The sequence below is a fragment of the Macaca nemestrina genome, chromosome 6 (assembly GCF_043159975.1).
Source record: "Macaca nemestrina isolate mMacNem1 chromosome 6, mMacNem.hap1, whole genome shotgun sequence".
NCBI lineage: Eukaryota > Metazoa > Chordata > Mammalia > Primates > Cercopithecidae > Macaca > Macaca nemestrina.
In genome coordinates, this window is record NC_092130.1 from 45,429,791 (window position 1) to 45,453,438 (window position 23,648).

The 23,648-nt window shown below is 41.2% G+C and overlaps 2 protein-coding genes across 3 annotated transcripts in view; both read right to left on the bottom strand.

The window, feature by feature from the left end:
* Nucleotides 1–20,648, bottom strand: part of LOC105467128 (cation channel sperm associated 3) — a 47,473-nt gene extending 26,825 nt beyond the window's left edge. Inside the window, exons 1-2 of the mRNA XM_011716541.2 lie at nt 20,511–20,648; nt 18,322–18,475 (exon numbers count right to left, since the gene is read on the bottom strand). Of these exons, the coding sequence (XP_011714843.1) occupies nt 18,322–18,475; nt 20,511–20,608 (252 nt within the window). The 5' untranslated portion in view covers nt 20,609–20,648. The remainder of the gene's footprint in view (nt 1–18,321; nt 18,476–20,510) is intronic.
* A 351-nt stretch (nt 20,649–20,999) lies between these two features.
* Nucleotides 21,000–23,648, bottom strand: part of LOC105467129 (pterin-4 alpha-carbinolamine dehydratase 2) — a 60,687-nt gene continuing 58,038 nt past the window's right edge. The window contains exon 5 of one of the 2 annotated variants that reach the window (XM_071098433.1): nt 21,000–21,078. The gene's annotated coding sequence lies outside the window, so the exon portion shown is untranslated. Of the gene's footprint in view, nt 21,079–21,186; nt 21,272–23,648 lie in introns of those variants that run through there. The other variant, XM_071098432.1, reaches the window with a different exon arrangement.

Genomic DNA, 23,648 nt, shown 5'->3' on the forward strand with positions numbered 1-23,648 from the left:
TTTCTAATTTCCCTTGTGATTTCTTTCTCTGACCCATTAGTTAAGAGTATGCTGTTGGCTGGGCACAGTGGCTCACGCCTGTAATCCCAGCAGTTTGGGAGGCTGAGGCAGGTGGATCACCTGAGGTCAGGAGTTTGAGACCAACCTGGCCAACATGGTGAAACCCCATCTCTACCAAAAAATACAAAAATTAGGTGGGCGCAGTGGCATGTGCCTGTAATCCCAGCTACTCAGGAAGCTGGGGCAGGAGAATTGCTTGAACCCAGGAGGCGGAGGTTGCAGTGAGCTGAGCTGAGGTTGTGCCATTGCACTCCAGCCTGGGAGACAGAGCAAGACTTGGTCTCAAAAAAAAAAAAAAAAAGAGTATGCTGTTTAAGGCCAGGCACAGTGGCTCACGCCTGTAATCCCAGCACTTTGGGAGGCCAAGGTGAGTGGATCACCTGAGGTCAGGAGTTTGAGACCAGCCTGACCAACATGGAGAAACCCTGTCTCTACTAAAAATACAAAATTAGCTGGGTGTGGTGGCACATGCCTATAATCCCAGCTACTCGGGAGGCTGAGGCAGGAGAGTCGCTTGAACCTAGGAGTCGGAGGTTGCAGTGAGCTGAGATTGCGTCATTGCACTCCAGCCTGGGCAACAAGAGCCAAGTTCCATCTCAAAAAAAAAAAAAAAAAAAAAGAGTATGCTGTTTAATTTACACATATTTGAAAAATGTAGTCTTCCTCTGTTATTGATTTCTAGTTCCGTTTTATTGTTGTCAGTGAAGATACTTCGTCTAATTTTATGTATATGTATATTTCTTTAAGTGACTGGTAGAATTCATTATATATATGTATATATATATATATGGCTCTGTGTGTGTTTCGTGTGTGTGTGTGTGTTTCTTTTTAAATTTTTTTTTATTTCAATTGTTTTTTGTTTGGGGGGATTCTGTCTGTTCGTTTGTTTGAGACAAGATCTTGCTCTATCATGTAGTCTGGAATGCAGTGATACAGTTATGGCCCACTGCACCCCTGACTTCCTGGGCTCCAGTGATCCTCCCACATCAGCCTCCCAAGCAGCTAGGACTGCAGGCATGCATCACCACTCCTTTTTTTTTTTTAAATAGATGGGGTCTCATTATGTTGCCCAGGCGGATCTTAAACTCCTGGACTTAAGTGATCCTCCCATCTTGGCCTTCCAAAGGGCTGGGATTGCAGATGTGAGCCACTGCCCCTGGCCTATTTCAATACTTTTAGGGGTACACGTGGTTTTTGGTTACATGGATGAATTGTGTAGCAGAGAAGTCTGAACCTGAGATTTTAGACTGCCTATTGGGCGCAATGTACACTACTTGGATGCACCCATCACCCATGTAGGTGTGCATTGTGCCCAATAGGTAGTTTTTTGTCCCTCACCCACCTCCAAACCTCCCCCTTCTGAGTTCACTGTCTCCCTACAATGTCCATTATACCACTCTGTATGTCTTTGCATACCCAGAGTTTAGCTCCCACTTATAAGTGAGAATATGCAGTATTTGGTTTTTCAATCCTGAGTTACTTCACTTAGAATAATACCCTCCAATTCTATCCAAGTTGCTGCAAAAGACATTATTTTGTTCTTTTTTAATGCCTGAGTAGTATTTCATCATGTGTATATACCACATTTTCTTTATCCACTCATTGGTTGATGGGCACTTAGGTTGATACCATATCTTTACAACTGTGAATTGCACTGCAATACACATATGCATGCAGACCTGGCACAGTGACTCATGCCTGTAATCCCAGCACTTTGGGAGGCAGAGGTGGGCAGATCACTCAAGGCCAGGAGTTTGAGACCAGCCTGGCCAACATGGCGAAACCCTGTCTCCACTAAAAATACAAACATTAGCCAGGCGTGGTGGCTTATGCCTGTAATCACAGCTACTCAGGAAGCTGAGGCAGGAGAATCACTTGAACCTGACAGCAGAGGTTGCAGGGAGCTGAGATCGTGCCACTCACTGCACTCCACTCCAGCTTGAACAACAGAGCCAGATTCCATCTCAAAAAAAAAAATGCATGCAGGTGTCTGATATAGTGATTTTTTTTTTTCCTTTGGGGAGATAGTCAGTAGTGGGATTGCTGGATTGAATGGTAGATATACTTTTAGTTCTTGGAGAAATCTCCATACTGTTTTCCATAGAGGTTGTCCTAATTTACATTCCTACCAGCAATGTATAAGCGTTCCCTTTTCACCACATCCACTCCAACATCTATATTGCTTTTTGACTTCTTAATAATGGCTACTCTGGCTGGGGTAAAGTGGTATCTCACTGTGGTTTTAATTTACATTTCCATGCTGATTAGTGTCATGTGGAGCATTTTTTCAAATGTTTGTTGGCCATTTGTGTATCTTCTTTTGATAAATGTCTATTCATATCCTTTGCCCATTTTTTAATGGGATTTGTTTTTCTTGCTAATTTGAGTTCTTTGTAGATTTTGGATGTTAGTCCTTTGTCAGATGCATAATTTCCAAATATTTTCTCCCACTGTGTATGTTGTCTACTTACTCTGATTATTTCCTTTGCAGAAGCTTTTTAGTTGAATTAGGTCCCATTTATTTAATTTTGTTGCATTTGCTTTTGGGGTCTCAATTGTAAACTGTTTGCCTAGGCCAATGTCCAGAAGAGTTTTTCCCAGGTTGTCTTCTAGAATTTTTATCGTTTCAGGTGTTAGAGGTAAGTCTTTATTCCGTCTTGAGTTAATTTTTGTATATGGTGAGAGACACGGATCCAGTTTCATTCTTCTACATGTGACTAACCAGTTCTCCCTGCACCATTTATTGAATAGGGTGTCCTTTCCCCAATTTATGTTTTTGTATGCTTTGAATATTGATTGGTTGTTAAGTATTTGGCCTTATTTCTGGGTTCTCTATTCTTTTCCATTGCATCTATGCATCTACTTTTATACCAGTACCATGCTGTTATGGTTACTATAGCCATGTAGTATAATTTGAAGTTGGATAATGTGATGCTTCCAGATTTTTTCTTTTTGCTTACGATTGCTTGGATTTCAATATTTTAATTTATTGAGATTTGTTGTATGGTCTAATATATAATCTATCCTGGAGAGTGATCCTTGTGTACTAGAGAAAAATTGTTTTTATATTCCTGATGAATTGATCCCTTTGTCAATATAATGTCCTTTCTTTTCTCTTAGAACAGTTTTTGCCTTACTATCTATTTTGTCTGATATTAGTATAGCCACCCCCAGATATCTTTTGGTTTCTATTTGTTTGGAATACCTTTTTCCATTCCTTCACTTTCAACCTATTTGTATCTTTGGTTTGTTTGTTTCTTTGTTTGTTTGAGACAGAGTCTCACTCTGTCACCCACGTTGCAGTGCAGTGGTGCTATTTCAGCTCACAGCAACCTCTGCCACCGAGTTCTAGTGATTCTCATGCCTTAGCCTCCTGGGTAGCTGGGACTACAGGTGTGCACTACCACACCTGGCTAATTTTTGTATTTTTAGTACAGACAGGGTTTTTGCCATGTTGGCCAGGCTGGTCATGACTATTTGTACCTTTGAATCTAAAGTGAGTCTCCTGTAGACAACATATGATTGGGATTTTAAAAATCTGTTAATCTCTGCCTTTTAATTGGAGAATTTAATCCATTTATATTTAAAGTAATTATAGATAAAGGACACACTTCTGCTGTTTTGCTATTTGTTTTCTATATGACATATATTTTTGTTCCTCAATTCCTCCATTACTGCCTTTTTGTGTATATACCTAATTTTTTTGTAGTGTGCCACTTTGATTCCTTTCTCATTTCCCTTTCTGTATAGTTTTTTTTTTTTTTTTTTTGGTTGTTCCCTTAGTGTTTACCCTTTGGATTATAATTAACCTCTTAAATTTATAACAATCTATTTTTAATTAATACAACCTTAGCTTCAATAGTATATAACAATTCTGCTCTATACAACTTCATCTCTCTCCCTTCTTGTTTTTGTGATTATAAACTACTCCTTCAAACACGTGTGCCCATTAACTATAACACTGGAATTTAAAGTCATATATTTTTAAAGAGTTACAAACCAAAATATACAATAACACTAGATTTTGTATTTACTGATGCAGTTGCCTTACCCGAGTTCTTTATTTCTTTATATGAGTTCAAGTTACTGTCTTGTTCATTTCCACCTACAAAACTACTTTTACCACTTTTTTGAGGGCAGATTTACTAGCAACAAACCCTCTCATTTTTGTTTATCTGGAAGTCTTTACTTCCCCTTCATTTTTGAAGGATAATTTTGCTGAATACAGCATTTCTCATTGACAGTATTTTTTCTTTTCTATTTTAAACATGGCATTTCACTGTGTTTTGGCCCCCAAAGTTTCTGAAGAGAAATCAGCTGTTAATCTTATTGAGGTTTGTTGTATGTGACAACTTGCTTATCCCTTGCTGCTTTCAAGATTCTCACTTTATTTTTGGCTTTTGACAGTTTGATTATATGTCTTAGTGTGGCTCTTTTTATGTTTCTCCTTTTTGGAATTCATTAGAATTTCTGGATGTATATATTCATGTCTCTCATCAAATTTGGGGATTTGGGGCCACTATTTCTTTAAACATTCTTTCTGCCTCATTTTCTCCTCTCCTTCTGGAACCTGTATTCTGTGTATGTTAGTATGTTTTACGGTGTCCCACAGTTCTCATAGGCTCTGTTCATTTGTCCTCAATATTTTTTCTTTCTGCTTCTCAAACTGAACAAGTTCAATTGACCTGTCTTCAAGTTCACCAATTCTTTCTTCTACCTACTCAAATCTGTTATTGAATGCCCCTAGATAACCTCCACCTCCTGGGTTCAGGCAATTCTCCTGCCTCAGTCTCCTGAGTAGCTGGGAATACAGGCCCCTGTCACCAAGCCCGGCTAATTTTTGTATTTTTAGTAGAGGCAACGTTTCACCACGTTGGCCAGGCTGGTCTTGAACTCCTGACCTCAAGTGATCCACCCACCTCAGCCTCCCAAATTGCTGTGATGACAGGCATGAGCCACTGCACCTGGCCTCTTTGAGCATTTGTTTTTAAAGCCTTTGTCTAGTAATTCCAATGACTGGGTTTCCTCAGTCATTGAACGGAACAGAAGAGTTTCTGTTCATTTAACCTGTGTATAAGGCATACATTTTTGTTTCTTTGATTGCTTTATAATATTTTGTTGAAAACCAAATGTTTTAAATATTGCAATGTGGTAAGTCTGGAAATCAAATTCTTCCCCCTCCTCATGATTTATTTTTGTTGCTTTATGTGAGTAGTATTTACTCGTTTAATGCCTTTTCTAAACTATTTTTGCAAAGCACTATATTCTTTTTTGTATGTGATCTCTGAAGTCTCTATTCCTTTACTTTCTGGTCAACTAGTGTTTTGACAGGGATTTTCTATCTATTTTTTGAGATGGAGTCTCACTCTGTCACCCAGGCTGGAGTGTGTGGCACAATTTCAACTCACTGCAACCTCTGCCTCCCAGCTTCAAGCAATTCTCCTACCTCAGCCTCCTGACTAGCTGGGATTACTTCATGCCTGGCTAAATTTTTTTGTATTTTTAGTAGAGACAGGATTTCACCATTTTGGCCAGGCTGGTCTCGAACTCGTGACCTCAAGTGATCCGCCTGCCTTGGCCTCCCAAAATGCTGTGACCACAGACATGAGCCACCATGCCCAGCCAACAGAGATTTTCTTAAATGTCTCAAGCAAAAAGAAAGAAGGAAAAAAGAAAGGAAAAAAGGGAGATAGAGAGGGTTTGGGGAAAAAATGGAGGGAAGAAGAGGGAAAGAAGAAACAAAATAAGGAAGGGAGGAAAAAGGAAGAAAGAAAAAGGAAAAATAAAGAGAAATAAGAAAAAGAGAGCGAGAGAGAGAAAAAGGCCAGGCACTGTAACTCATGCCTGAATCCCAGTGCTTTGGGAGGCCAAGGTAGGAGAATCTCTTGAGGCCAGGAGTTTGAGAGCAGCCTGGGCAACATAGTGAGATACCATATCTACAAAAAAAAAAAAAATTAATTAGCTGGATATGGTGGTATATGCATGTAGTCCTAGCTACTCAGGAGGCTGACACATGGGGATCTTTTGAGTTCAAGGGTTTAAGGCTGATTGAGCTATAATCATGTCACTGCACCCAAGCCCAGGCAACAGAGAGAGACCCTGTCTGATAAAGAAAGGAGGAAAGGGGCCAGGAGTGGTGGCTCGTGCCTGTAATCCCAGCACTTTGGGAGGCTGAGGCGAGAGGATCACAAGCTCAGAAGATTGAGACCATCCTGGCCAACATGGTGAAACCCCGTCTCTACTAAAACTACAAAAATTAGCTGGATATGGTGGTGCATGCCTGTAATCCCAGGTACTCGGGAGGCTGAGGCAGGAGAATCACTTGAACCAGGGAGCTGGAGGTTGCAGTGAGCCAAGATCACGCCACAGTACCCCAGCCTGGCAACAGAGCAAGACTCCACCTCAAAAAAAAAAAAAAAAAAGAGAGAGAAAAAAAGGAGGAAAGGAAGGAGGGAAGAGAGGAAGGAGGGAGGGAAGGAAGGAAGACAGGAAGGAGGGAAGGAGGGAGAGAGGAGGGAAAGAAAAAGAGAAAGAAAGGAGAATAAAGGAGAGGATAGAAAAAGGAAAGGAAAAAGACAGGCTAGGCATGGTGGTTCATGCCTGTAACCCCAGTGCTTTGGGAGGCCCAGGCAGGAGGATCTCTTGAGGCCAGGAGTTCAAGGTCAGTCTAGGCAACATAGTGAGACCCCATCGCTACAAAAAATTTAAAAATTAGCTGGGCATGGTGATATATGTCTGTAGTCCTAGCTACTCACCAGACTGAGACAGGAGGATCCCTTAAGTCCAGGAGTTTAAGGCTGCAGTGAGCTATGATCATATCACTTCACTCTAGGCCACAGAGTAAGACCTTGTCTCAAAAAGAAAGAAGAAAGGGAGGGAAGGGTAGGAAAGGAGGGAGGGAAGGTTGGGAAATGAGGGAGGGAGGGAGGAAGAAAAGTTCTCCTAGTTTTTTTAGATTGGCTCTGTGTTGGGGTACTCTTTCAGTGCTTAGCAAAGCCATTTACAACTCCACAATACCCCTAACTTCCAGTTTTTACTGAGCCTAAAGATCAGCTAAAGTTGAAATCTTGAGATCTTAGGTCTTTTTGAAACATTCATCCTGCCCTGGGCATCAATGCTTTCTAAATTCCTCCATATACACAGGAGCTTCTCAATGTCCTACTTATCCAAAGAATCTCCCTTCTAGGTCTTTCTTCCTACACTTCAGTATGTCCGTTGTTTGCTTTAACTTTTTTTTGCCCCAGGCAGCAATAGACTGTTCATATGCCTTTTAATGTTTGTAAGAAATTCCCTCTCCATAGCCACCTTTCTGCTTTGAGAAAATTCCAAGCTAGGTGAAACAAAAGCAGTCAACTTCCATCAGTCCTTCAACCGGCTCTCAGGTCAAAATGGACCAATACAATTCCTTAAGAACAAGGTCTGGGTTAGTGTATGGTGGCTCATGACTGTTGGGAGATCCAAGGTGGGTAGATCACTTGAGCCCAGGAGTCTGAGACCAGCCTGGGCAGCATAGCGAGACCCCATCTCTACAAAACATACAAAAATTAGCTGGGCATTATGGTGCATGCCTGTGGTCCCAGCTACTCAGGAGGCTGAGGTGGGAGGACTGCTTGAGCCCAAGCAGCTGAGGCTGCAAAGATCTGTGATCACGCCTCTGCACTCCAGCCTGGGCAACAGAGCAAGACCCCATCTCAACAAACAAACGAGTAAGGTCTGCTCTGGAACCAAGGACCAGGGTTCTACATTAGGAATGTGAGCTGCTGTCTTCAGGATCATCACCACGCTGGGGAGGGGAGTGGACAAGGCAAGTGAAAATATAACAAAACTTTTCCAACTTTTAAAATATGTATGTGGACAAAGACAGTTTTATTTCTTCCTTTCCAGTCTTTACATGTTTATTTCTTTTTCTTGTTTTACTGCATTAGCCAGGACTTCCAGTATGATGTTAAATAGGAGTGGTGAAAGTAGACATCCTTTTCTTGTTCCTGATCTTAGTAGGAAGGCATCAGGTTTCTCATCATTAAGTATAATGTTTGCAATCAGTTTTTTTAATAGATTGTGTTTTGTAACTTCTATTTTGTTTTTAACTGACATATAATAATTGTATTTATGGGGTACAGTATGATGTTTCAATACATATATACAATGTGTAATGTCAAATCAGGGTAATTAGCATATTCATCACCTCAAACACATCATTTCTTTGTGATAAGAACATTCAAAGTCCTCTCTTCTAGCTATTTTGAAGTATGCAATGCATATTGCTAAATATCATCACTCTATTGTGCAGAGCACCAAAATTAATTCCTCCTATCTGTAACTTTGTACCTCATTAACCAACCTCTCCTCCTCTACTTCCTCCCTACTCTTCCCAGCCTTTAGCAACCACTATTCACATAATATGGTTTGGATGTTCATCTCCCCCGAATCTCATGTTGAAATATAGTTCCCAGTTTTGGAGATGGGGCCTAGCAGGAGTTGATTGGATCATGGGAGCAGATCCCTCATGAATAGTTTAGCACCATTCCATTGGTGATAAGTGAGTTCTCACTCTGAGTTCACATGAGATCTGGTTGTTTAATAGTGTGTGGCAGTTCCCCCCTCTCTCTCTTGCTCTCTCTCTCACCATGTGACATGCTGGCTCCCCTTTGCCTTCTACCATGTAAGCTTCCTGGGACCCTCACCAGAACCAGATGCCAGCACCATACTTCCTGTATAGTCTGCAGAACCATGAGCCAAAATATAACCTCTTTTCTTTATAAATTACTCAGCCTCAGGTATTTCTTTACCTCGTAGTTCTTTACCTCAGCAACATAAAAACTGACTAATATGGGAAAAATGGTACCAGAAGTGTGGTACTGATATAAAGATACCTGAAAATGTGGAAGCAGCTTTGGAACTAGGTAACAGGGAGCATGGAAGAGCTTGGAAGTCTCAGAAGTCAGGAAGATGAGGAAAAGTTTGGAACCTCTTAGAGACTGGTTAAATGGTTGTGACAAAAATGCTGACAAAAATATGGACAGTGAAGCCCAGGCTGATGAGGTCTCAGATGGAAATGTGGAATCTATTGAGAACTACAATAAAGGTCACCCTTGTTATCCCTTAGCAAAGAACTCGTTTGCATTGTTTCCATTGTTTCCATATCCTAAGGCTTTGTGGAAGGCTGAATATAAGAGTGATGACTTAGGGAATTTAGCAGAAGAAATTTCTAAGCAGCAAAATGTTCAAGATGTGTCCTGGCTGCTTCTAACAGCCTTTGATCAGATATGGGAGCAAAGAAGAGGTTAAGGTTGGAACTTATATTTAAAAGGGAAGCACAGTATGAAAGTCTGGACAATTTGCAGACTGGTCATTTTGCAGAGACAGAGAAAGCCCTATCAGGATGGAAATTCAAGCAGGCTATGAAGCAACCATTTGCCAGAGAGATTAGCATGACAAAAACAGAGCCAAGTGCTAATATCCAAGACAATGGGGAAAAGGCCCTGAAGGCATTTCAGAGATCGAGGCAGCCCCTCTCATAACAGGCCCAGGGGCCTAAGAGGACTGAATGATTTATGGGGCCAGGTCCAGGGTCCTGCTGCCCTGAGCAGCCTTGGGACACTGCTCCCCACATTCTGGCTTCTCCAGCTCATCTTAGCTCAAATAAGGTCTGCTCTGGAACCCATATTGCTGGGGCCATGACTTTGGAAAGAACAAGCTGCTGCAAGCCTTGGTGGCTTCCACATGGTGTTAAGTCTGTGGGCTTAGGGAATGCAAGAGTGAAGGAGGTTTAGCAGCTTTCCCCTAGATTTCAGAGGATGTATAAGAAAGCCCAGGTGTCCAGGCAGAAGCCTGCTACAGGGCCAGAGTCCTCACAGAGAACCTTTACTAAAGCAGTGCAAAGAGGAAATGTGGGGCTAGAGCCCCCACACAGAGTCTTCACTAGGACACTGCCTAGTGGAGCTGTGGGAAAGGACCCACTGCTCTCCAGACCCAAGAATGATAGAGCCATGGGCAGCTTGCAGCCTAAACCTGGAAAAGTTGCAGGTACTCAACTCCAACCCGTGAGAGCAGACACAGGGAGTGCACCCTGCAAAGCCACTGGGGTTGAGCTCCCCAAGGCCCTGGGAGCTCACCCCGTGCACCAGCTTACATTCCCAATGTGAAACCCTGTTCCTTGGTTCCAGAGGCAACAGAACTGACCTTGGGTTTTTGGTGGCGGGGGTGGGGGCGGTGGTGGTGCTGGGGTTTTATTTTTGTTGTTTTGGTATGGGGTGTTGCTCTGTCACCCAGGCTGGAGTGCAGAGGTGTGATCACAGATCATCACTCAAGTTCAAGCAATCCTCCCAAGCGTCTGGTGCCAGCATCACCAGAAGCAGATGCTGGTACTATGCTTCCTGTACAGCCTGCAGGACCATGAGCCAAAATAAAACCTCTTTTATTTATAAATTACCCAGCCTCATGTATTTCTTTATAGCGATGCAAAAACTAACTAATATACTACCTCTATGAGTCAACTTTTTTAGATTCCACATGAGTGAGATCATATAGTGTTTGTTCTTCTGTGCTTGGCTTATTTCACTTAACATAATGTCTTCTAAATTCATCCATATTGCTGTAAATGACAGGATTTTGTTCTTTGTTATGTATGAATAGTATTCTATTATGTATATATAGCACATTTTAAAATCCATTCATCCATTGATGAACACTTAGGTCGATTCCATATCTTGGCTATTTTGAACAGTGTTACAATAAACATGGGATTACAGATATCTCTTCAATATACAGATTTCGTTTTCTTTGGCTATATACTCCTCAGTAGTGGGATTGTTGAATCATATGATAGTTCTAATTTACTGAGGAACCTCCCTAATGTTGTCCATAACAGCTATACTAATTTACATTCCTGCCAACAATGTATATGAGCTCCCCTTTCTCCACATCCTCACCAGCATTTATTTGTTGTCTTTTTTTTTTTTAAAAGAGACAATGTCTCACTCTGTCACCCAGGTGGGAGCACAGCAGTGCAATCATGGCTCACTACAGCCTTGACCTCCTGAGCTCAAGCAATCCTCCTGCCTCAGCCTCCTGAGTAGCTGGGACTATAGGCACATGGCACCATGCCTATTTTTTTGTTTGTTGTTGTTGTTGTTGTTTCCCCAGAGATACTGGGTCTCATTATGTTACCTGTGCTTTCTTTTTCTTTTTTTTTCTTTTTTTTTTTTTTTTTTTTGTCTTTTTTATAAGCTTTCCTACATTTCTGAATTTGCTTCTTTCTTGATTCAGTGTTCACTGGGTTGCTATAGACCTTTGGCTATTTTCCAGAGCTCTGGCAGTTTTTGCTCCTTTTTTTAGATGTTTCTCTGGATAGACAAACTCTGCCATTTTCACTGACATCACACCCCTCTTTCATTTTTGAAGGATAGTTTTTCTAGATGTAGAACTTTTGATTGATACTCCTTTTTTTGCAGCACTTTAACTATGACATCCCATTGCCTCTGGCTGCCACGGTTTCTGGTAAGAAATCAGCTGTTAATCTTACAGAGGATTTCTTTTCTGTGATACATTGGTGGCCTCAAATTCTCTTGTCTTTGTCTTTCAACAGTTTGAATATGATGTGTCTAGGTGTGGATCTCTGAGTTTATCCTACTTGGAGTTCATTGATTTCTTGGATGTGCAGATTAATGTCTTTCATCAAATTTGGGAAGTTTCTGCCCGTTATTTCTTCATATATTCTTTCTGTCCTTTCTCTCCTGCTCCTTCTGGGACATGTATTACATGCATGTTTTTATGTTTGATGATGTCCTACAAGTCTCTGTTCACATTTTTATTCATTCTTTTTTTCTGTTCCTCAGATTGGAGAATCTCAGTTGACCTACTTTCCTGTTGATTCTTTCTTCAAACAGGTCAGATCTGCTGATAAGTTCCGCTAGTGAATTTTTCATTTCTATTATTGTACTTTTCAACTACATAATTTCTATTTAACTATTTTTAATCATTTATATCTGTTTATTCATATTCTCTGTTTGGCAAGACACTGTTCTCATATTTTCCTTTAATTCTTTAGATATGATTTTCTTTAGTTCCTTGAACATATTTATAATACCTAGGTTTGGGGGGCTGTTTGTTGTTGTTGTTTTGAGATGGTCTTGCTCTGTCACCTAAGCTGGAGTACAGTGGCGTGATCATGGCTCACTGAAGCCTCAACCTCCTAGGATCAAGCAATCCTCCCACCTCAGCCTCCCAAGTAGGTGGGACCACAAGCATGCACCACCAGACAAGCTAATTTTTAAATTTTTTGTAGAGATGGGGGTCTCCCTACGTGGGCAGGTTGGTCTTGAACTCCTGGGCTCAAGCAATCCTCCCACTTTAGCCTCCCAAAATGCTGGAATTATAGACATAAGCCACAGTTGCCCAGCTGCTTTAAACTTTTTGACTAATAATTCCAACAAATGAGCTTCTTCAAGGAATTTTTTTTTTTTTTTTTTTTTTTTTTTTTTTTTTTTTTGAGACAGAGTCTCACTCTGTCACCCAGGCTGGAGTGCAGTGGTGCAATCTTGGCTCACTGCAACCTCTGCCTCCCGGGTTCAAGAGATTCTCGTGCCTCAGCCTCCCAGGTAGCTGGGATTATAGGTGCCCACCACCACACCCAACTAATTTTTGTATTTTTAGTAGAGATGGGGTTTCACCATGTTGGCTAGGCTGATCTCAAACTCCTGAACTCAGGTGATCCACCTGCCTCGGCCTCCCAAAGTGCTGGGACTACAGGCATGAGCCACTGTGTCCAGCCAATATTTTCTATTAATTGCTTTTCTTCTTCTTGTGTATGAGCCATACACTCTTGTTTCTTTGCATGTCTCATGATTTTGTTGTTGAAAATTGAACATTTTACATAATATAATGTTGCAACTCCGAAATCACACCCTCCCCTCTCCCCAGGGTTTGTTGTTGCTGTTCTTTTTTCTTTTCTTTCTTAAATTGACTTTCCTGAACTGATTCTGTAAAGTCTATATTCTTTGTCATGTGTGGCCACCAAGGTTTCTGTTCAATTTAATGGCCTACTAATAATTGGATAGAAATTTTCTTAAATGGCTGAAATCAGTAAGCCTCTTGCCAAGGGGGGTCTGTGGAGGCACATGTTCAATGCTCTAGCAACTTACCACTCTGCCTCAGCCTTCATTTCCTGTTTGCACAGAGCCTCAAGGTTAGCCAGAGGTGAGAGATCAGGGCTCTCTCACATCTTTCCCTGCACCTTCAGTGGAGTTCCCAGAAGTGTTAATAATTTCTCAGTTTCACAGTTAACCAGGGGCTTTCATACATGTTATTTTCAATGGCTGCACCACCACCCTGTAAGTTGTATATTAATTATATCATTTTACAAACGTTACAGACAAACCACAGAGAGCTTAAGTAACTTGTCCAAATTCTCAGTTAGTAATAAGGTAGGAAGCTGGGGCTTGAACCCAAATCTGTATGACCCCAAAGTCTGCACATCACAGAACATCTCCTAGGCTTGCAAACCAGGTCCCTAAACCAGGATGCATGCTTAGTGACCCTTATGGCCTCAGGAGGGCAATCAGAGGATTTAGGCTCCTCAATTTGTCTCTTTCCCTGACCCCTGCCATCATACCTAACATGATGTTCCACAGACCGTGGCCAATCTCTGGATTTGTAGTGTGGAATTCACTGCCATACCTACGTGTTAACAGAAGTGGTGCCAAGTGGATCTGACACATTTTAAGCATTAATTGTGGTATCCCACCACCTCAACTGCCTCTGATATCACACTAAGTTTATGCTAACCTTTTCATCCCCAAGAAGGAAATTTGTTATTTATCCTAAAGGAAGTTAAGAAGAGTATATATTTAACCTTTTTATTGCAAAATAAACACACATATAGAACCACATGAACAAATATATAGCCTAATAAATTATTTCAAGGCCAATATCCCTGTAACTACCACCTAGGTCAAGAAATAGAACTCTGCCATCCCAGAAGCCCCTCATGTGCCCCACATCCCAATTACAACTCCCTCCCCCCAAAATTAACCACTATCCAAATTTTATAGTAATTAATTCCTTGTATTTTTTTTTAAATAAACATGGTGATAGTTTTTATATAATTACTTTGTGTAACCTTTTAAGCAATAAACAGATAAATATTTTAGTAAATGTAATAGAACAAAGTATTTCTTTATAGATAGAAATTCGTGTATGCATCCCTAGAACTAATAAGTAGTCTTGCCATTTTATAAATTTTTAAAATTTTGGTGTATCTTTTAATTCCCCCATTCCTTTTTCTTTTCTTACAATTTATCTGTTAAAGAACCTGGGGAGTTTGACTTGTAAAATTTCCCAGTCTGGATTTTGCTGAGTGCACGCTCATGGTAGAGTTCAGCATATCCCTCTGGCCTCCATATTTCCTGAACTCTTTGGCAAGATTAGAGGTGCTGTTCTTTTATAGATGGCACATAATTTCTGGTTGTCTATCTTTTTATGATGGTAGCAGCCACTGATGCTCAGCGCCTAGATCAATTACTTCCTTGGGCATTGAAAAACTGTGATATTCTATCATTTCTTTTTCATTTATTAAGGGGGACACATCTATAAAAAGATGTTTCCTCTCACCTACTATATGGTTACTCAGTATTGCAGTTCACATAAGGTCAGTAATGCTTGACTCTCTCCCTTAATTTACTAATTATCAAGATAAAGGATTAGCTCCTTCTCATCCTCCAAAAGTGGACAGTTTGTTTTGGGGTATCATTATAACCTCATAGATTATTTGATGACTTTCAATACATGGCAATTATTATTCTTATTGGAGCTCAAACTGTCCCATCTTTGACCAGTAGGACTCTTCACACAGTCTCCTGAGACTTTCGACATGACCCCAGTAGTCTTTGATAGCTTCTTTGCTATGTCTATGACAAGATAATCCTGGCTCATCTCATGTACCTCCTGCCCTAGACCTGGAATTGGTTATTTCTCAAAGAAGTCCTGGATTCTCTCTTCCATGAATATCCTGGTTCTTAAGAACACAGGAGGTGACAGAAATAAACTGTCCCATAATTACTCAATTGCCTTATCCTGTATTACAAACATACAAGTCTCAGAATAACACTACTAATAGTGTTGCCACTAAGTTGATTACTGAAAATGATTTTGAAACTTTTTATTGGCTTTCCCCATTGTCTCCCATTTTTTAGTCATACTCTAACTTCACTGTCAGAGGATACACTCATTATATACTATATTCTCTCTGCTAAACCACAATTAATATTAGTTCTACAAATAACTACATATTTAATGCTCATCTTCAGTCCTAACACTGATGCTTCTCTAGTCATTTTGGTTGGCTGAAACTTAATTCTTTAGTAAATTACTAAGGAAAGGCTCATAGAAACAATATTCCCCAAGTTTTTGAATACTGATGAATTTGTCTGTGTCCTTTATACTCGAAAGTCAATTTTTCTGATCTAAAATTCTTGGCTTACATTTTCTTTGCTGAAGTATCTTAAATATGTAACTCTATTTTCTTTTGGCATATTACCATAGCAAAGTCTGAAGATAAGTAATTGTCTTCTTATAAGCCACATTGCCTTGATATTTACTTTCCTTCACCCCCTCTTTCCTTTAAAATCCAATAATTTTACTAGAATATGTTTTGGTGTTTATTGTTCAAAGTCTTTATTCTCAGGTATGCAATGTGTGCTCTTTCAACACATAGTTCCAAATCTTTTGTTTCAGGTAACTTTTCTTGGATTATAGATGTCAGCGTTTGTTCTGTTCCTTTGCTTTGTTTCTGTTTTGCTTCAAATTCAGGGGCTCCTATTGTCCTTACACTGGATTTTTTCCCCCATCTTCAATGTTCATCATTTTCTCTTGAAGCCTTTCATCTCTTCATTTCTTATTGATTTAAAAAATTTCATACATTTAATCCTATATTTCTCTTAAGTTATTATCTGTTGCAATTAATTGCTCTTAGTCTATTTTAGTCTTTATTCTTGAAATTTTTCTTTTATTTCTAATTCTTTCCTGAGTTTTGTCTTTTCACTTCTGTTCTTTCCTATCTTGTATCACTTTCTTAAACATCTGGCTTGTTTTAAAATCATATGCTACAGTCTTTCACTGTTTTGTAGGCATGTCTTTGTGGTGGGCTTTAATTATCTACGGGTTAAGTATCTCTTATCTGAAATGCTTGGGAACAGAAGTGTTTTGGATTTCAAATTTTTTGGATTTTGGAATATTTGCATTATCTTTACCAGTTGAGCAACCCACATCTGAAAATCCGAAATCCAAAATGCTCCAGTAAGCATTTCCTTTGAGTGTCACGTCAGTGCTCAGAATGTTTCGTATTTTGGAGCATTTCAGGTTCAAGATTTTCAAATTCAGGATGCTCCGCCTGTATGAGGGGATTATTCTCTACTTTATTCTCTTTTTTCTTACAGTAATTTTGTATGAGACTTTATCTCAACCCTTTTTTTTTTCTAAAAACACAACTATAGCAGCATCAATCCTTTTCTATTGTGCTGTTTTACATAAAATCTGTTTTCTTGATCTTTTAGAAGATTATGTGGTTCTAACCTCACTGAGCTCATTCTTCTGCTTTTGTGTTGTTTAAAAATGCACTAGCGGCCGGGCGCGGTGGCTCAAGCCTGTAATCCCAGCACTTTGGGAGGCCGAGACGGGCGGATCACGAGGCCAGGAGATGGAGAGACGATCCCGGCTAACACGGTGAAACCCCGTCTCTACTAAAAAATACAAAAAAACTAGCCGGGCGAGGTGGCGGGCGCCTGTAGTCCCAGCTACTCGGGAGGCTGAGGCAGGAGAACGGCGTAAACCCGGGAGGCGGAGCTTGCAGTGAGCTGAGATCCGGCCACTGCACTCCAGCCTGGGTGACAGAGCAAGACTCCGTCTCAAAAAAAAAATAAAAATAAATAAAAATAAAAATAAAAATGCACTAGCTTGATTTTTGAGGTATCCTGGATCCTCCTCCAATTTTATCTGAACCTTCTCTTCCTTCATCTCTATGTCTCCAACCTGCTCAATTTTTATTCCATTTCCAATATTGATCCTAACTGTGGGATCCTGTTTTAAAAAGACCTCTAGCTGGTCTGCTTTGAAATTCATACCATTTGCTGCTCTAGCCCCTTCAAAAATTACCAGAACCTCTTGATCTAGCCCAGTATTGGATTAGGCAATACCGTTCCTGATATCAAATGCTGTTCTCACATCAGCCCATCACACTTTCTGATGAATAAATAATGGCTTCCCTCTGTTTCTTCCCCCACAGAGGCTAATACTATTCAGTTCTTGTGGCTTGTAGTAAGGAAACTTACTCAAGCACCACTGCACTCCAGCCCAGACGACAGAGCGAGACTCCGTCTCAAAATAAAAGAGATGGGAGTTCCACTTTGTTGCCCAGGCTTGCTCTGTTTCTGAGAGGAGATTCAAGGAGACTTACAAACCATGTTGCTGGCCAGGCGCGGTGGCTCATGCCTGTAATCCCAGTACTTTGGGAGCCCGAGGCGGGCAGATCACTTGAGGTCAGGAGTTCAAGACCATCCTGGCCAACATGGCAAGACCCTGTCTCTACTAAAAACACAAAAATTACCCAAGCTTGGTGGTATGTGCCCATGATCCCAGCTACTCAGGAGGCTGAGGCAGGAGAATCGCTTGAACCTGGGAGGCAGAGGTTGCAGTGAGCCAAGATAGCACTATTGCACTCCAGCTTGGGCAACAGGGCGAGACTCTGTCTCAAAAAAAAGAAAAAAAAAACCCCACCAAGTCACCACTGCTGCTCTTGCCACCCTCTTCCTAGATTTGAGAATATTTTTAGAATTCTACGGGAAACTTCTTGAAGCAAAATACCTTAAAAATCTTATAATGGCCAGGCACAGTGGCTCACGCCTGTAATCCCAGCACTTTGGGAGGCTGAGGCGGGTGGATCACGAGGTCAAGAGATCAAGACCATCCTGGCCAACATGATGAAACCCCATCTCTACTGAAAATACAAAAATTAGCTGGGCGTGGTGGCATGCGCCTGTAGTCCCCGCTATTCGGGAGGCTGAGGCAGAGGAATCGCTTGAACCTGGGAGGTGGAAGTGGAGGTTGCAGTGAGTCGAGATCACGCCACTGGACTCCAGCCTGACAGAGCAAGACTCTGTCTCGGAAAAAATAAAATAAAATAAAATAAAAAATAAAAAATCTTATAATGTTTCCAGAAATAAAGCATGTTTTAAAAAATAAGAAAATGGACCCAGTTTGTCTGCTTACCTCAAGAAGTCTGAACAAGCGGTATCTTATTTCATAACTGGTCCACAAGGCCATAAAAAAGCCATTCGATGTGACAGTGCTAATCATAATTATCTTAAAGAAACGGCTCATTATGACTTTCTTCACAAATGCCCGACACTCATCATCTTTCCTCCTGTCAAAAAGTTGAATATGAAGTACGGTTACAGCACAACAGAGCTAGATCCCCACATAATGCATATCTTTTTGTAGGGACAAGGCTCTGCTTTCTCCCTTGTGTGAATATAAATTTACATATACTTTTAAATAGCAATGAAATGTTGAATAAATGACCACTGACATACATATGATGGTCATGGATACTCTGTCCCCACTCAGTCACTTAGTTCCCTCTCCCTGGACCTCTGAAAAAGAATGGTCACCACTCCTTCTCCAACAAAACAAAATGTCATCTTCATTTACTCAACAAATCTTTATTGAGTGGCAACTACATACCAAGCAATATAGTAGGCACTGGGAACACAGTGTGAGCAAGACTAAATATTGCCAGTCTACTAAGCAAAACAGATAATCATCAAATAATCATCCATACACATGCTCACATCAATAAAAAAACTGAACACCCCAAGAGAAAATGGGCACACAATCTATTCGTGAAATAAATACCAAAGACCAATAAACTTCTCCAAATATGTTTTATAGCAATACTAATCAGGAAGATGCAAAGTAAAACCATTATTTTTGTTTACAAAACTAGCAAAGACTTAAACATGGTAAGATCCAATGCTGGCAACAGTGTAGCATGATTAAGCACTCTCAAAAACTGCCAGAGGCATAAAAACTGACCAGCTCTTTTGAAAAGCCTTAGAACCATTCATTCTCTGACCCAAGAGAATATAACCTGAAATGAAATAACTTCAACTAAAAATGTCTATCTCAGTATTATTTCCAGTACTGAGAAGCTTGAAAACAATTTAAACATCTAACAAAAAGGACTGGGTAAGTAAATTATGGTATGTCCATCCCGTGAAATACAGGCACTAAAATATGTCTATGCATTTTTCAGGATTTAGAAAAATATTTATGATCCATTTTTATATCTTGTTTTGTTTTTGTGTGCAGCAAAACACAAAAATCAAAGATACAAAATTCTCCGTTCAAAATTATCTCACCTGTGCAAAAATCAGCAGGTAGAAAAAAATCAGCAGGAAATATGCCAAAATTTTAACAGTGTCTGTCTATGAATGGTGAGGTTATAGGTGATTCTTTTTCCTGTTTATTTCCATTTATCTGTGCTTTGCAATTTTTCTCAAAGAGTACGTATTACTGTTTCCCATTATATGTTACAAATAAAATGAATGCATTCTCATAATAGTTAAAAAATATAGAATATATATTCTTTTCTTTTTTTTTTTTTTGAAACAGAGTCTCGCTCTGTCACCTAGGCTGGAGTGCAGTGGTGCAATCTCGGCTCACTGCAACCTCCGTCCCCCCAAGCGATTCTCCTGCCTCAGCATCCCGAGTAGCTAGGACCACAGGTGGACACCATCACTCCCAGCTAATTTGTATATATTTTTTTAAATTTATTATTATTATTATACTTTAAGTTCTAGGGTACATGTGCATAACGTGTAGGTTTGTTACATATGTATACTTGTGCCATGTTGGTGTGCTGCACCCATCAACTCATCAGCACCCATCAACTCATCATTTACATCAGGTTTAACTCCCAGTGCAATCCCTCCCCGCCTCCCCTAATTTGTATATTTTTAGTGGAGATGGGGTTTCGCCATGTTGGCCAGGCTGGTCTCAAACTCCTGACCTCAAGTGATCCACCCCAGCCTCCCAAAGTGCGGGGATTACAGGTGTGAGCCACTGCACCCAGCCAGAATGTATATACTTTTCTAATATATCAAGATATGTAATTTTCATTATTTGATTTCAGATGGGGTCTATTACAAAAAAAGAGAAAAGCCTTCAGATTATCTAACAGTCATAATAGAAAAGGACAAAATGAGTCAAACTGGTAATTCAAGTCTACAGGGCACATAACAGTATGCGAACCTCACCAATCACAGACTCCAGATTGTCAAGGACATGCAACTTATTTTTAAGTGTCTGAGGGAAGAGGCTGAGAGAACGCTGACACCCTGCCCTCACACTTTCACTTGCACATTTCTTAACAGGCAACAGAAACAGATAATATTTACTTAAATTTCTTGAATGTTGGACAAAATCCCACCGATGTAGTATCAACTGGTGAACTAGAAAGGACTCTTGACTGGCTCTGGCGATGGTGTTGAGACATCTTCCAAATTTTTCAACTTTTATTCCTTGCTTTTAGCATCCAACAGAAAATCTCTGCTTAGGGATTTTCCTTAGCGTCTGGATTCTGAGAGGCAGCAGAGAAGGGGCCACGAAGGGAATCCTTGCTTTATGAGGTCACTCTTGGGCATTCCGTTGCATCACCAGTCTGCAGGCACCTGAAGTGGGGAGCTCCCAAGTGGGTCTATCATGGATTCTCTCTTCCCAAGGAGACTGTGCCTCCATTCAGCAAGAAGGCTATGGGCACCCAGCAATCAGGAGGCTCTGGGTTAAAGCTAGAATTCACTAGAAACAGACCACACAAAGGCCCTCACTTCAAGAGGTGTCCCCAGCTGATAGACACAGGCCCTTAATAATGTGTTAGAAAATGTTAAGGGTCATATAAGGGGGAAAAGCAAGTTCTCTGGGCTCTAAGGGAAAGAGAGCACATCCAGGGCACAGCACTGGAAACACCTGGAAGGACAAGAAAAGACTGTGATGGGTTTGACTTAGAACAAAAGAAAACAAGAGAAGCAAAGAAGGTAATATTGAGGTAGGGATAGTGGCTCACACTTATAATCCCAGCAACTTGGGAGGCTAAGGTGGGAGGATCACTTGAGGCTAGGAATTTGAGATCAGCCTGGGCAACATAGTGAGATCCCCATCTCTGAAAAAAAATAAGAAATAAATATTAGCAGTGAGGCACAGTGGTTCATGCCTGTAATCCCAGCACTTTGGGAGGCCGAGGCAGGCAGATCACTTGAGGTCAGGAGTTCAAGACTAGCCTGGCCAACATGGTGAAACCCTGTCTCTACTAAAAAAATTACAAAAATTAGCCAGGCATGGTGGCGGGTGCCTGTAATCCCAGCTACTCAGGAGGCTGAGGCTGGAGAATCACTTGAGCCCAGGAGGTGGAGACTGCAGTGAGCTGAGATAGTGCCATTGCACTCCAGCCTGAGTGACAAAAGCAAAACTCCATGTCAAAAAAAAAAGGAAATAAAAATTAGCCATGGGAGGCTGAGGCAAAAGGGTCACTTGAGCCCAGGAGTTCAAGACCAGCCTGGGCAACATAGTGAGACTGTCTCTACAAAAAACAAAAATAATAAAAATTAGGTGGGTGTGGTGGCTGGCACCTGTAGTCTCAGCTACCAGGGAAGCCGAGGTGGGAGGATCACTTGAGTCCAGGAGTTGGAGGTTACAGTGAGCTGTGATCACACCACTGCACTCCAATCTGCATGACAAAATGAGATCCCATCTCTAAAAAAAAAAAAAGGAGGCAATATAAGCCCTGAGTTGGCTAACTGCAGGCATGGGATGGGATGTGCACATAGAAACCACCTAAACAGAATATAAAGAGTGAGCCCATCAGGCAGAGATGTTTTAAGTACAAAAGTAATAGGGATTTTTGCTCTGTTCAATTCTCAGGATTAATATATTCTCCCCACTCACCTTCTCCTAACTCCTTTGGCTTTTAGGGCAAATCGGGACAGTGGGATCTGGGTAGCCCTGTGTTGAATTAAACGTTCAGTGGCTAAATTGGTCAATTTCCTGGACAACAAAGTTCTTGGGCTGTAAGAAAAGGAAGTAACCGTCCCACCATCTCTGCTGTCCCTGGTATTCTACAACAAGTATATATGACCATTCGTGGTAGGAAAATACTCTTGTGGGCAACCAATATTTCCCAATACTGAACTGGGAAATAACATCTTATGTACTCATTTTCTCCGTTTAAAATTATCAACAGCAAAGTTGTAAGAATCACTGTGATTAATGTCCCCACAATTCAAACTTTAGCCCCATCTTATCCCTCTACATTGTTTCCCTCAGGGATCAGCTCCTCCTATAAATCCTGCTATATCCTTTAGTTATATGCCCCTACTGTCTCAGGGCTCCTGCCCAACATCCATCCACAGGGGCCTCCTGGGGCAGCTGCTCCAAGAGAGCCCACATCAGCTCTCCATCTGTTTCCACCTGCCCTGATATGTCACTGTGCCCAATCCCCTAGGGCACACAGAAGGCCCTCAGTAAGTGTGTGCCATATGAATACACAAAATAATGGCATCAGGGATCCCTGTGCTCACTCAACGTAGCTAGGCACAACAGGATTTCATCTCCAGGAAACTCAGTAGTACACTTTTCTGACTTCCCTCTTTAAGCACCAAAACATACCTTCAGGGAAAAACAGAAAAGAGATTAAAAATGTAAAGAATTATTTCATGCTGCTGGAGAGGTGAGGGGAGGTAGCCCACTGAAAGTGACAGAGAAGAGCCCAGTTGTTCTTGGTGTACTACATCCACACAGCCACAGATGAATGCTGTTTCTGAAGCCAATGATGAAGACTTTAGTCTGAAAATGAAACTCCAGCTGAGTGAGCGGAAAGAAACAGGAAATCAGGTGACAAGCTGATCCAGGGCCTACTGAAATCATACATATCTTCTCATGGATTGGTGGGCAGCATGGGCATCCTAGGATGAGAAGCCCAAGGGCCATCTCCTGTGCCCTTTGAGCAGCAGCTCATGCTCTGCGTGACCTGGGCAACACCATCTCAGCCACAGATAGCCAGGGAGAGTCAGCCATTAGCAGGCGCAGCAGCTTGGTGACTCTGAAGTCCTCTGGACAGTGTCATTAATTTACTAGTCCTGAGTAACTGGCACTGAAACACAAAGCTCACATATGATGGCCAAACCCTATTACAGCTCCAGATATTTTGCTGATAACTACAAAACTGAAAGCTACAGAGTCCAACTAGAATGTTTCCGAATGCTGTATCAGAAAGTGTACAGATGGCCGGGCGCGGTGGCTCAAGCCTGTAATCCCAGCACTTTGGGAGGCCGAGACGGGCGGATCACGAGGTCAGGAGATCGAGACCATCCTGGCTAACACGGTGAAACCCCGAATCTACTAAAAAAATACAAAAAGACTAGCCAGGCGTGGTGGCGGGCGCCTGTAGTCCCAGCTACTCGGGAGGCTGAGGCAGGAGAATGGCGTAAACCCAGCAGGCAGAGCTTGCAGTGAGCTGAGATCTGGCCACTGCACTCCAGCCT